This window comes from Rhinolophus sinicus, chromosome 17 (genome assembly GCF_057876585.1).
Source record: "Rhinolophus sinicus isolate RSI-liver-muscle chromosome 17, RSI-T2T, whole genome shotgun sequence".
Lineage (NCBI taxonomy): Eukaryota > Metazoa > Chordata > Mammalia > Chiroptera > Rhinolophidae > Rhinolophus > Rhinolophus sinicus.
The window spans coordinates 59,260,559-59,275,473 of NC_142517.1; the positions used below are offsets into that span (position 1 = coordinate 59,260,559).

The 14,915-nt window shown below is 37.5% G+C and overlaps 2 protein-coding genes across 20 annotated transcripts in view; one reads left to right on the forward strand and one right to left on the reverse strand.

Moving 5' to 3' along the window:
- LRCH3 (leucine rich repeats and calponin homology domain containing 3) overlaps positions 1-13,212 on the forward strand; it is a 103,099-nt gene extending 89,887 nt beyond the window's left edge. For 8 of the 17 annotated variants that reach the window (XM_019723651.3, XM_074330426.2, XM_019723655.3 and 5 more), the window contains 2 exons: positions 2,659-2,736; positions 7,226-13,212. In XM_019723651.3, coding sequence (XP_019579210.2) covers positions 2,659-2,736; positions 7,226-7,426 — 279 coding nt within the window. In that variant the 3' untranslated portion in view covers positions 7,427-13,212. The other 9 variants (XM_019723654.3, XM_074330464.2, XM_074330476.2 and 6 more) reach the window with 2 other exon arrangements.
- The window catches only part of DRC9 (dynein regulatory complex subunit 9), a 38,553-nt gene continuing 36,602 nt past the window's right edge, over positions 12,965-14,915 (reverse strand). For all 3 annotated transcript variants that reach the window (XM_074330526.2, XM_074330532.2, XM_019723669.3), the window contains one exon: positions 12,965-14,553. In XM_074330526.2, the coding sequence (XP_074186627.2) occupies positions 14,416-14,553 (138 nt within the window). In that variant the 3' untranslated portion in view covers positions 12,965-14,415. The remainder of the gene's footprint in view (positions 14,554-14,915) is intronic.

Sequence of the window (14,915 nt, forward strand, 5' to 3'; positions counted from 1 at the left end):
GATTAAGAGAATAGGAACTGATGTGCCATTGGGCAATGCCAGTCAGGGAAAGGGGATTCATACTTCGCCTTCTTCCACATTTCTGTCAACTGAGTTAAGAAAAAACACATTTAATAATTTTAAAAAAGGACGAATCTGTCCTTCTTCATTTCCAGAGGAAATACTTAGGAAGTAGCAAGGAGCTAATGTAGAAAGTGGAATTTGAGAGTAAGAGTGACCGAGGTTCTTTACCTTATCACCAGAACACAGTGCTTTACAATATAGATTGTAAAATACATATGGAAAAAATGAAACTATTTTATAAATATTTAACCACTTAGAGAAATAAAACACATTGAACTCCCTAAAATTGTGTTCATGAATCTTGTCAAGAGTAGATTCACAACGTTTCATCAGACTATAAGAAAGAGTTGTATCCCAATTATGCAATACCTACATCCCTGGAATTGAGATAAATGCTAAGGGAAGGAATGAGTAGGGAAAGAAATGATGGTCCCCCCATTCCTGTTCCCCTTCCTCAAGTCAGACGTGTGCTCTGTGCAGAGGAAATCTCAAAGGAAATTTTCTGTTCTACTGCCCGCCACACACACACACATACACACACTTTTTATGTATGTCTTAGGATGCTTATAGTTTTTGTGGAAACAATGCTGAGTGAGACCCCAAGATCATTATTGTGAGCCGCCTTTTCTTTTTGTCTGAGATGGTGGTGATTTCTGGACCAGTCTCTAACTTAGCAACATGAACTCTATCCTTTTATCCTTTCCTTTGCACAGAAACAAAGTTGTTTTTCTACCTATGTGGTTAGAGCTATTTTACTCTGCCCTCCCATAGATGTTGGCATCTGAATTGTCGAGTTGCAGAAACATAGGGTTCTTTCTCTTGTAGAACAGGTCTCCTTCTTTTGCTAGAGTCTCTCATCTATAGCGCCCCTGTGCATACACCCCCAGCCTTCTCTCCCAAACTCAGATCAGGGTCCTGGTTTGCTAAGCTAAGGTCCCTTCATAATAAAAGGAAGCTAGTTACATTGTTTCTACTTCCATTTCTACAAGCAGATGAGAAACTGGTATATGAGGGAGGATTTCTAGCCAATGAAAATTCTTCCAGGTGAAAGCAGTTCTGTGTTTTATTTGCCCACCTTCTTCAAGGAGCTTTCACCACAGTGACTTTTGCCTCCCTCTTAGCCAGGAGTTGAAAAGACTGCAGCATCACTTTTCTAATGAATAACCTACTCTTTTACTCGTAACAAGTGGAAGAGAAAGGGCCCAGCTCCAGTATGAATTAGCCAATGTGAACCCCATGATTGTTTTTCTCTTCCTGTTAAGTCAATTGTGATTCTACTATCTGTGTTTCACTCTTTTTTGAAACTTTTAACCTCAGTTATAGCAGAACTTGGCATAGGCAAGAAAGGGTGCTCCCATAGAAACCTAATTTCTATCCTCTTTCTCGACCTTTCTGAAAGTTTTTCAATTTGCAATTTTAAAATTATTACTTCCCTTCCTTCCCACTTGTTACCTTTTTATCTTTTATAACAAAGCCAATCCTAGCCCAGGCTGCCTTTTTCAGGCCAAGATTATAGTACCTTCAACCACTATTACATATGCGTATTTACCTTGTTTTCCCTCTTCTCATGACAGAGTATTATATTACATCTTTGAAGAAAACCCAGATATTTAAAAGTGAAACCTTTGTTTTCTAGAGATGGTACAGGCTTTTACATTTATAAAAACTCTAGGTCAGAGTCCCTGCAAATGTTTGGCTTCCACGCCTGATGTTCAAACATACTGTAAACTAACGAATGAATTTGAACAGTTGAGTTTGGTAATCATTCTGGGAAATGGAGTTCATATTTCTTTCTTAAATTGCAGTCCATAACCCTCTATGTAAAAAAAACTTGACCACAACTTTAGGTCATGGGATGCAGTTCTGTGTTTCTAGTCGTTAGAGATCTTTTCAGAAAAATAAGTTTTTCAGTCCAGTCTTTTAAAATTCAAATGTTTTAAAAAACTACCATTGAGTAGAGAGACATGCATGAGCAGTGTATTCATGAGCAAAGGTTATTGACTTTATAAAAAATGATCTTTATTTGAGAAAATAAATGTCTTGTTTAAGCCTATATATATCTAAAAAAAACTGAACCAAATTGTTAACTATGATTATATTTGAATGATGGGGCTGTGGGTAATTTTCTCACTAGTCTTCTGAATTTTCTTTAGTGTATATTGTTTTAAAATGGAAAAAAAATTAAACTATCCCCCTAAAATTTTTCTGTGTTTAGCACTTGCCTTACAAAAATCAAAGCCAAATATTTGAAGTAAGAAAAAAAAAAAGTTAAAAAATATAAATATTTGAAGTAAAGAGTGGCAAACTATGGTCCAAGGCAGCACTTATTTTTGTATTAACAAAGCTTTCTTGGAACAGTCCCACTTATTTGTTTATATATTGCCTAGGTTGCTTTCAGGCTCTTAGCAGAATTGAGTAGTTGCAACATACTGTATGGCCCTTAAGACTAACGTTTATTATCTGATCCTTTAAAGAAAAAGTTTGCTGACCCTCTGATCTAGTGTTGAGTTTATGAAGCAGTTGGCAAGAATATTTTTAAAGTTAGCAAACGTTTTAAAACTTCGCTAGTAACACCACGTTTTTCTTCCTTGGCAGCCTAAATTAACAATGGCAAAATGCAGGCGAAATGTGGAGAATTTTCTAGAAGCTTGCAGAAAAATTGGTGTACCTCAGGTAATAAATTTCAATTTTTTTAATGTTGTCTAAATAAACTTGGGGTTTATTTTCCTAAAATCTTTCAGAAATGCAAGTATCTGAAGTATTATGGGACCAGCTCTGAACTAAGTTGGTAATTACTAACATAATTGTGTGTTACTAGAGTCAATCAATATTCTTTTGAGCAGTTTTCCTTAATTATTTCCAAGGACCAAGCAAAGAAATCATACACACATAAATTTAAATATACTGTAAAAATGAATGCTAAGTAATCAAAAATAGTTACTGTGATATTTTCCTAAACATTCCTACTTGCTGTTTGACTTGTATACATCCTCATATGTGCTTCAAAATAAGGGCATCCCAGACTAAGAATGCTTCAGTTTTTCTAACGCTTGCTTTAATACTTTCTAAAAATGTTTATTTTGAAATAATTTTAGACTTAGAGAAATGTTGCAGAAGTAGCACAGAAAGTTATTGTGTACACTTCACCCAAGTTCCTGTATGGTTAACATCTATATAAACATAGTAGGTCATCCAAACTAACAAACACTGGGACAGTGCCGGTAACTAAATTACAGACTTTGTTCAGATTTCCCCACTTTTTCCACTAAGCTCTAATACTTTGGAATTTAGCACACAAGAAGCCATTTCTAGGTACTTATCCTGCTATTGTGATTTATTGCCTCCAGCTTCCTCAGTTATTGCCCTTTTTTTTTTTTTTTTTTTTTTTTAAAAGACTTTATTGGGGAAGGGGAACAGGACTTTATTGGGGAACAGCGTGTACTTCCAGGACTTCTTTTTTCCAAGTCAAGTTGTTGTCCTTTCAATCTTAGTTGTGGAGGGTGCTGTTCATCTTCAAGTTGTTGTTCTTTCAGTCTTAGTTGTGGAGGGCGCAGCTCAGCTCCAGGTCCAGTTGCCGTTTTCTAGTTGCAGGGGGCACAGCCCACCATCCCTTGTGGGAGTCGAACCGGCAACCTTGTGGTTGAGAGGACGCACTCCAACCAACTGAGCCATCCGGGAGCTCAGCAGCAGCTCAGCTCAAGGTGCCATGTTCAATCTTAGTTGCAGGGGGCAGAGCCCACCATCCCTTGCGGGACTCGAGGAGTTGAACTGGCAACCTTGTGGTTGAGAGCCCACTGGCCCATGTGGGAATCGAACCGGCAGCCTTCGGAGTTAGGAACACGGAGCTCTAACCGCCTGAGCCACCGGGCCAGCCCCTATTGCCCTTTAATAGTACAAAAAGTTAAACTTTATAGATGTGATTAAGGGACATGAACTTGATATACTTTTTATTCATTACCCTTTCAAAAAACAATTATATTAAACCAACTCAGCCTGGTACTCTTAAGAAATATTATATTTAATGAAATTATGTATATAAATTTAAAGAAATAAGCAACTTGGTACCATTTGATACTTTTTTCATTAGCCACAACCATTACAGTGCCTGTCATCATATTTTGTCCAACCTTCAAGGATAAAAACATGATTCTTCTATGTCCTTCTTAATTAGCTGTCAGAAGCCGCAATTGGCCCCTGGACTCAACAATTCCACTATTTCTCTTAAAGTGAAGCCCATTCACAACAGTGACTCTCTCTTTATCCAGCTCACCATTCCTGTATCTTAACTAACCATGAGTTGAGAAGGTCACAGCATGCATCACTTATCCAATAAGCAACCTTCTCTCAGCTCTTTCACGTGTTGCAAAATGGAAGAGAAAGAGCCCAGCTCACAGATCATCTGCATTAGTTAGTGTGAATTCCCATGGTGTTTTCTCCTTTTATTAAGTAGATTGTGATGCTACTATTTATTTTTAACTTTTTTCTTTCACATTTTTTTTAAAGCTGAATTATAAAAAGAATTGAAATTTACACTTAATGGTAGTTAGTAAGGACCTTTTTTGTTCCTGTGAACAAATACAAAGAAAATTTCTCGGTTTTTTTACATAGTTTTCCAAAGGCTCCTCATCTCCCTTAGAACAAATCATTTTTAAACATTAAAAGAGCATTGTAAGATTTCTAAACAGATAGCATGCCTTTTTTCCCCATTTTAACAGTCAGGTTTAATATTCATTTCTACACGTTAACATTCAGTGCTTCCCTCCCGTCCACTGACGCTGCTCCTGCCTGAGCCGCACAGGACACAAGCATGCCCAGGACCTACCTGCCCCAACTCCTACCGCAATGTCTCTGGACAAAAGCGTGTTGCATGGGTTGGTGCAGACAATGGCAACCAGAGAAAAGATGTGAGAGATTAAAAAGAGGCACTAGAAACAAGAGTGCCCAAAGCAGCCCCAAACAGGGGGACATGTTAGCAGAATTAGCCTAATCAAACCTGTTAAAAGTACTGTTTACCAGTGTTTACAGCCATTGTACCTGTACTCTGGACTTCACAGACCCATCGTCTGTCTCAGATTTAAAGTCCATACACTGAAATTCTTTCAGAAGGTTGCCTGCCATCAGTCCGCAAAATACAAAACTAGTGTGCCTTAAAGCATGTATTTAATTCAATATTTGCCAAGCAATGGTTAACAGCCTACCCCGTTCCTATCAGAGCTGTGCTATTTGAAGGCAGGAGATAGAAAACAATACAATTTTAAAAGACTGGGTGGTTTGACTGAGGATCGTGACACATCCTTCCTCCTCTCCCTCATCCCCACCAGAAAGAAGAAGTGGACATTCCACATTGGCCACCTCTTCCTCTCCCCTGCCTTCCAACCAAGTCTCTACCACCACCACCACCACCACCACTTTTATTAATAGATAGGTTCCTGTTATGCTGCTACTTCTGCTAAAAAAAAATTAGTCATTTGCTTAGAACAAAGTGAAGGAAAAATGAATAAGTACACAAATGCGTGAGTTCAAACTCACACTCAGGTCCCCTTTGCTATAAAGGGAAAGAAGACAGCTGTGCCCCCTCTTCTTCCTCTGTTCTCCCCTGCTTCTGGACCTTCTGACTTCCCTAAACATCCCCACTTTCTCTGTTTGAGTTGTAAAGAAAATCAGGGATGTAATAATAATCACTTTTGAAATTGTGTAATACAAAATTTAATATTCTAAATGTTAATATCAGAATCTATGTCAAGAATATTCTATGTCAAGAGCAAACAATTTCCCTTCTCAGTGTAACTTTTATTTAAAGTGTTTACAAGTTAAATTATGAGCGAAACATTGAAGAGTAAGATGATTATTAAAACTCTCCGATAAAGTTGGGCATGTAGATATTCTCTTTTATTAAATATATTACATTCACAAAACTATAATGGGTGGTAAAAATTCTATTTGAGTCCAATATCTTATGTCCTAGAATTATATGTTATGTGTTAAAGAATATTTTCCTGTTATCAAGTCCAGTAATGTTTTATTTATTTAATTTCTTAATCTGTGAACTAGAGGGTTTAGATCAGGGGTGTCCAAACTGCGGCCCGCAGGCCAACTGTGGCCCGCGATCCATTTTTTAACTGGCCCGCAGCAAATTCCAAAAATATATTTAGTTTACTTAAATAAACCAGGTGAGGCAATACTACTTCACCTCGAGTGAGTGGCCCAGCTGTTTGTGTGTTTTCCCGCGTATGGCCCTTGGTGAAAAACATTGAAAAAAGTTTGGACACCCCTGGTTTAGATGATCTCTAAGGCCCCTTAAGGCTGTAGGTTCATTTTGTACATTTTAGTAAACTGGAGTTGGTTAAATGGGTTTGACTTGATTTTTAGAGGAACACCAAATCATTCAGTACACCTGGCTTCCAGGTAGTAAATTTCCCTGATTATTAGGCTTTCCTCCTCCTCTGAACCTTCTTGATTTACCTGGCTTTCTCTGAACACTTCCCTCACCTCAGCCCACTCCCAGGTTTTGTTCGTCCTTTCTGTCCTATTCTTTTTTTGTTAATAAGGAAGAATGAGAGAACGAGGTTGCCCCTTGCAGACCTCACCACTCTCAGGCCTCACACAATCCTAAGCCAGCATCCAGTTCTATTCATTGTATCCTGAATGTTCACACTAGTCACCAACCAACCAATTTTATTCTGCTACCATATTTCCCCGAAAAGAAGACCAAGCTGGACAATCATCTCTAATGTGTTCTTTTGGAGCAAAAATTAATATAAGACCCGGTCTTATTTTAACATAAGATCCGGTCTAATATAATAATATAATGTAATGTAATATAATATAATACCCGGTCTTATTTTACTGTAAGACTGGATCTTATATAAGACCAGGTCTTATATTAATTTTTGCTCTAAAAGACGCATTAGAGCTGATTGTCTGGCTAAGTCTTATTTTGGGGAAACATGGTATTTCATAGTAAAATCAAGCTCAGCACATAGAGGATTCTTTGTAGTTTTGTTTTTCAGCATTTTGTTTTCATTCATCATAGTGAAGAATGTTACAAGATGTGTTTCTTTAAATATGATTGAGATGATCATATTGAATTCTATACTCAAATCTGTATTTCTAATCCACTGACTTTGTTTTTCTGTTTTCCTTTCCTGCTCACACTGGACAGGACAATCTTTGTTCCCCTTCTGACATCCTTCAGCTAAACCTCAGCGTTAAAAGAACTGTTGAAACGCTACTTTCTCTTGGGGCACATTCAGAAGAATCCAGTTTTGTCTCTCTGTCTATGCAGCTTTTGGGTTTTGTGGCATTTTATTGTACTTTAATGTTAACTCTCTGTATGCTTTATTACTGGGTCTTCCCCCTCTAGTGGAAAGCTTGCATTCCAGGGATTTTCCACCCCATTCCTGTGCTTGGGAAAGGAGGTTTGTTTCTCATTCAGAAATATTTACATATGTTGCTCTTTTTTTTCCTGGCCATCAAATAGTTAACTGATAAAAGTAGATAAATTCTTTCCTCAGATGTCCAGATGAGCAGCCCATCACATTAGTAAGTATTTATGATTACTAACAAAGAGTAAAAGACCAGTTTTTTTTTTTCCTGGTCATTCGTTCATTTCCTGGCCTGTGGCCTTGTTTTTCTTGTCATACGTGCTAAAGTGTTTCTACTAATACAATCCTGTTCCCGTTCTTAGCACATGACTAAGAACTTTATTTTCAGATGACATAACGTAATTCCCATCTGGCCATTTCTCCATGCCTGAACACAACTTAAGTGTTGGAATTATGAGTTCTGAACCTTTTCAGTAGCTGCTCATAAGGAAAATAGTTGTACCCTTTATGGATAAAGGGCCACCTGGTCACTTAGATCTCATTGAGCTGTGCCCTGAAATTTCCCTTTATTACTAGGCACAGGTATACATCAGCATTTGCTGTCTGGGCATCTGGAAGGCACTAGTCATTTCATCTTACTTTTAATTTGATCACAATGTTCAGTCTCAAGATCATGTAGGTTCCCTAGATTGCGATTCGGAGCCTAGTGCGTACAGGTAAAATATTACCCAAGAAGCAGGGGATCTGGAGCGGACCTTTCAGGGGTAGACACATGTCCAGGTTTACTGTTTGTTATCTTTACCTGAGCTTCACTTTTAGAATCCTACTGAAAATTTAAAATTGGAATTTATGTAATTCCCCATATATATGAACCATCTTAATAGGTGAACTTGTATTTTATAGGCTGTTGAGGAAATTATATCTGAACAGTAGCAGGGAAAGAATTAGGCAGCAGTCTCTGTTCTGTACCCAGGGCAATGAATGTTGTCTCTTTTGGAATGTTTAGTATGTTAGCTGCCAGCCTTAATGCTTGAAACTACTTTACAATTGCATTCAGATTCTAGTTCTTATAAATAATGTTCCTGAACATTCAGGAATCTCACGAACTGTTAACAAAATTGGGCAACTGAACTCAGGTATGAAGAGAGGTTGCAAAGAATATAACATTCTGTTTGTAGAAGTCAGCCTAAAAGTCTGATTGCTTTGATTTTCTTCCATATGAATGGGACAGTTATTTACCACATTAAAAACTCCTTCCTGGTAATGCTGAAACATTGAACACTTTGTTGAAAACTTCAGTTTTATACAGCAGCAATGTTTCTGTGTCAGAGAGCATTCAGTTTCCTGGAGTTTTGTCCCTTTTAAAAATACCTGATAAAAAACACATTATGTCATGTGTGGCTTGGGGGGAGTAATTGTGGGTTCTTTTCAGAACACAGGATTCCCTCTAAGCCAGCTGGAAGGTGTGCATCGGGGAAGCAGAGCCTCTGAGGGCTTGTCTAAACCACAGACCTCCCAGGCCAGGGCACTACTGGGAAGAGACCAGGGAACTGGTTTCCGAGAAAATACGTCTCTCTCAAGAGCAAAACACTCTGCAAGTTCATTTTAAGTATAGTTAACCTGTATTTGCACTTATACTCAAAGTATTTATACAAAGTTGATAGTTTAATAAGAACAAAAGATTGCAGTTACCTTGTTTTATCAGATAAGTATTAAATAAAAAAGAAACACAAGTACCAATAACTGTTCAGAATAAATACTTGCTATATTTTTTTATTGCAACTGTTTTTGTAAAACTTCCTAATACTATAGTAGGAACCAATGAAAAGCCGAAAAAGATCTAGTTATCTTCTTTAATAAATATAGTCTCTTTTTAAATGGAACCAGAATTCTACTTTCTGTCCTTTGTGAGAGCAATATATTTTCTTTCTAAATATTTAGTCTTAAAATAAAAACCAATGATAGGTGTTATTCTTGGATATGCCTTTTTCGCTTACAAGAAAGGATTAACCAAACAACTTAATGAGGCAAACAGGATAGAAGTATTTAACTTCCTTAAGCAAATATGTAATCAGTTTTCAAATATATGGTAATGAAGATGTTCCTGACCAAGCTCACATCATAATTCTCCAGCATAAGTTAATCCATAATTTAATACCAGGCTATGAAAAGCTTTACTTTTTCAAATATAGTTTCTTTTTTTATAATTCTCTAATTCAGATTTTTAACTACTTCAAAGTGGGCCTTCCATGAATTACCCAAAGTAGGGGAAAGCTTCTCAAATATGTCTGAATCTCAAGGATACACTTCAGTTTCTTCCTGTGATCCTTGCCTAGTAAGAGAGCCCTGATTTTCACAATCAGGATTAGAATGCAGATAGCAGGCATCCCTCTCTTACGCAGTCTGAGTGACGGCATGAAACAGTCTTGCCTTCTTACGGTATGTAATTTCCCAAGTGCTTTCTCCTATAGTGTTATATCTGTCAGGCTTGAGCGTTCTAGTATAACTTGTAACTGTTTTTCTGTTTCCACCTGCCTCATTTTACTGATCTGCGTTGCTCTTTTATTGATAAGGGATGAAGAGTGTTGCTTTCACTCCATAGTACTGTTTCTCCTCTGTTGTATGTGTAAGTGTATGTAACTTGTCCATTTTCCAGTTTTCAAAATGATCTGTATGTACTTTGAGTTGTATTAATAAAGTGACAGTGAGTGTCAGACACCATCTCTGTAACTCATATACCAGAGGTCAGTTTCCCAGGTACTGACTTTTCATACGTCAGTTGATTGTTATGAGGAAGAGGAGATGCTTATTTTTTCTTTTCAGTTCTGTGATGTTCATCCTATTTTCTTTTGTGTTTGTTTTTATGTCGCGTTGTCCCATTTCAGGAGCAATTATGTTTGCCTCTCCACATTTTAGAAGAGAAAGGTTTGAGCCAGGTTGCAGTGACGGTCCAGGCTCTCCTGGAACTCGCCCCACCGAAGCCACAGCAGCAGCAGTTGTCTGCTGTGTGAGGACTGAACCCCTCGGGCACCAGCCTGGCAGACAGACCAGGACCACGTGATGCCGCTGCCAGCCATCGGCTTACACAGAGCTCTTACGTGTTCTGAAGGACTGTCTGTGTGATTCCTAATGGGAATATTTTGCTTCATTTCTCCATTTTAGGGGAGGTTATATGCATTTCCATTGAATTGTTTATGAAGACATGGTTGGTTTTCACAAATGAAACTTAATTCTGTCATGACTGAGAACCCAATACTGAAGCCTAAACTGGCTGCTTTCCTCGAGAGTAGACTTTTTTCACCCACCAGAAAGAATATTTCCTCAGAAGGATATTTAGCTCTCTCGAAGGCACAGGCCTGCTACATAATTGTTATCTGTGGAGTCTACTGGTTTCTAAACTTGGTTGTTCATTTCAATCTCCTGGAGCATTTGTTAAAATACAGATTCTCATTCAGTAGGTCTAGAGTGAGGCCTGGGTGTCTGCATTTTCAACAAACATCCCAGGTGTTTCATGTAGTGCAACCACTGTTCCAAGCTAGATATTTGTATGATTTGGGGAAGTAATAACTCCACTGTGTTTTTCAGCGGCATTTAAAATCAAAAACTATATTATGACCACTTGGACTGTTGTGTCCAAGGCAAAACAAAAATAACGTAGAAGGCCCAGATTTTGCGTAGTGAAACAATGAAACAGATCCAGTTGTATCTAAGGCCAGTGTCCTAGTCTTCCCCCCACCTCCAGGGCACCACCACTTAGAGACTGTTCTGTGTGTCATCCTCTGTGATGTCAACCATATAAACCAGCTTCCAAATCCTCAAGCTCATACCTAGAGCTGCTCAGCATCTGCATTGACTTCAATGAACCCCCTCCCCCCATGCTGCTCCCAGGATGCCTGGACGTGTGAACAGTTTCCAGTCACAGCACAGACATTTGCAGCTCCCAGCTAATGGAAGACTATGAAAACAAAGCAAAAAGATTAAAGGAAAAGCAAGGTTCTTATATTCCTTTCAGGTAACTGCCAGTTTCCAAGGCTGAATTAAAGCACTTGTGGCATCTTGAAAACAGCTTGCTGTCTTTTCAACTAGCTCCACCTAGAGCCTTAGTTACTCAATTGTGGGTGGAATGAAAGGCCGGCCCTAGGGCTCACTGCAACACACAGTCAGGAGCCTTTATTCAAGTTTAAGCCACTTGGGTCTTTCTTCCCCTACATTTTGCACCCCTTTTAGTTGTCAGTGACGTCTTTCGGTATTCACTGCCTTTATAAACCAAGGAAATAGAATAAGTGAAAATACTAGTTATCTAGGGTTTTGTCTGTTAACTGTTTTGGGTTTTCTTTACCAGTGTATGCATTTGAGCATAATGTTCTTGCTCTCTTGATCATGTAAATGCAGCGTCTAAAAGTGACTTCAGATAAATCACGTTGAGTAGCTGGTCAAAATAATGCTTTCTCCTTGTTCTCACAAGGAAAACAGTTCACCAGAACATTACCACTTTGTCCAGATATAAAATTGTATAACATAAACATCTGCGCTCAAATCCCAATCCTTCACTGTCCTCACAGAAGTAAAATGTTTTTTAAGTACTTAGAGCCAGACCATTATATTTACAGTTCCAAACACACCCACCAATCATATGACTTGTTTAGAATTTAGTTGTGTGTAGTTTTAAACTATAGGTATTTTTCCTTTTAGTCAACATTAAACCTCAGTACAATTTCCAAATTATTGAGTTATTTAAATGAAACTCCGCAAAGTACAGGACTGTTTGTCACATATTATGCAAGAAGTAATCGCAGAAGACATGCATAATGCAACATTTGGAACTAATTTTCCCATAGGAATAAATGGAAATTTAAATTTATTTCAAATTTTACACATAGCATGAAACTTTATTAATGTATTTTTATCAAACCAATTCAAATTTATATTTGAGTTGTTAGAAAAAATGTGTAGTTTTGATTGATAAAGAATATCAAGTATATTGAATTTTTTCTATGTCAAAATGCAAAAACAAATGATGTTGTTTTTGTATTCAGTGTTTTATATGTACTTTTTTAACTGAAGACGTTTAACATTTAGCCTTGCTAGACTCCAGTGTAAGATGAAGATGACTTTGTAACAGTTCCACCTGACCATTTATTTATGAGCTTCCTGCTGAAGCAGCAAGTTCCCAGTGCTGAAGTGTGAAAAAAAGAAAAGGCTGTGTGCCCACCCACCAGGGCCCCTGCCAACTACAGAGATTTTAAGTCAGCAGGTTTCCAGGCTTTCAAACTCATACATGTTTAGCACTCCAAACCATTTTTCTCTGGAAACAACTCATGGGAGGAGGGGCCTTTGTATTTGGCTAGAACAGAGTAGGAGGCTTAATAGTAGATCACTTTCTTTAATAGCTTTTTAAAATACAGCCTTAATTGAGGAGTCTGATTTCTCTTGCCACAGCTCAGCAATGCCTTACGATGTGTGACTATGCTGATGAGTGTGATGAGTTTTTTAAAAAACTAAGCACTTAAATGGTTATAGAAATGAAGGAAAACATGGATATTTAGAAGCCTTCATATATACATTTTGCAGTGAGATGTTTTACAGCAGATTTCATTTTATTTCTGAAAATGTTGTAAACATGTAATTAGTAAAAGATTTTGTAAAAACAAACATTGTCCTATATTTGTATGTCTGTAAATATAATGCATAAGTTCTAAGTATAAATATGTCAATATCATGTATGTTATTTTAAATTGCCTCTATGCCACCTTACACGTTGACATTAAAATAAAAGCCAACACTTCAATAGCATGAAATAAAGGCTGATTTGAAAATGTTCATACCTAAAGCATGGTTTCCTTGGCAGAAATGAAAGAGTTTCTAATTCCTTAAAGTAGTATCAGTACAAACCGGGTCCTCATAATAGGCCCTTGAGATCAAAATGTACTTTTCAAAGGAAGTATAGATACCCGTTTTGCCCTGTATTTGGAGTTAGATATAGAGCTTAACTCATGAAATATATGTGACACATACAGACAGTTTTTAATTTCAGAAATTACCAACTGTGCTGTAGGGAAAGCTTTAGCATCCCAAGACATTCTATTTTGATTGATCAAAACAAGAATGACCCAGTGGGCTCATTCTTTTTTAGGGGAATAGAGAATGACAGCTTTATGTTCCGGGCACAGGTTAAGTATTTTCACATTGTCTCTTAGTTTTATACCCCATAAGGTGAGAATTGTTGAGTAAGCAAAGTAGGTATAGACCCTAGGGTCTCATTTATCAAAAATATCTCCAAACTAGTCTTCCTGTGGAGCTGTGTCACCCGTCTTTACTATTTGTGGGTTAGCCTAACGTCTCATTTCTATCTTGTATTTATAATTTATATTCCTACCTATTTCCCAGAAAAGGAACTGAAGTAGCTTATAAGATATGTATGTATATATATATATATATATATATATATATATATATATATAATGAGATTACAATCACATATTTAATAAAGTTATATATAAGCTATATATAATAAGATGTACAACAGCTACCACCCCCCAATAAAAACTAAACTGATCATCTTAAAATTTCACTGTGTATATATTATGCTAGACGCTTGATAAATGTCATCTTGTAATTCCTACTGAACAGTTTTGCTCATAAGAGGTTTTTCACTATAAACCAGTTGAATAAAATCAGAATCAGATCTTTTACAGGAATGACTGAAGTTTTAATGCATCACTGTAGCCAAGCCCATGAACCTTTTCCTGGCAAGAAAGCAAGAAGAATCTTCACAAGGCTCCTAGAAATACTTCTTTTCAGCAAGATTTTTTTCAAAATATGAAGAAGCCCTAAATCAATGGTATAATCCTAATTCAGGGTTTGAAAACTAATGTAACAGGCCAAGTGAACTAACCAGGCCACACATGGGAACGTCCAAATAAAAAACAACCTATAGGTGAGTTATCTGATGATAAAAGACATTTCTTCCTCCTTCAGATCCTCCTCCTCCAGAATACGAGAGGAGAAGACAGAAGATGCTTGGTCACTATTTCTTGCCTCTTCTCTTGTCTTTTTCTTTACCTTTACCTTTACCTTTTGAATCCTTGCTATCTATCTCCTTCTTAGGCATTCTGAAGCTGCCAATTTCCTTCCGTACCACGGTGCCTCGCCACCATGCCTGGAGCTGTAAGAGAAAGGAGGGGTGAGTACAATTTATAGTATGCTTGACAAGCCACATTCTTCCTGCATAAGGGGATTGGTTTTTGATAAAGTAACTTCTGTCTGAAAAATGGTCTCTGTCTGAGACATGGAAGTAACCAAGCATGCTATCCTATACTGATAGCTCCCTTGAGTATCTTGATCACTAGACACAACTGTTCTGAGTACAGTCTGGGGCTACTCTAGAATCAGACTAAGCCCTAAAGACTGGGAACAGATCTAGTAAAAAGAAAATAAAAGTGGTCTTCAGCTAGTTCTTACATTTTTGCTCTCAATCGAGGAATCCTGACAAAAGAAAACCCCATAGGAGCTCAATAAATACTTGTT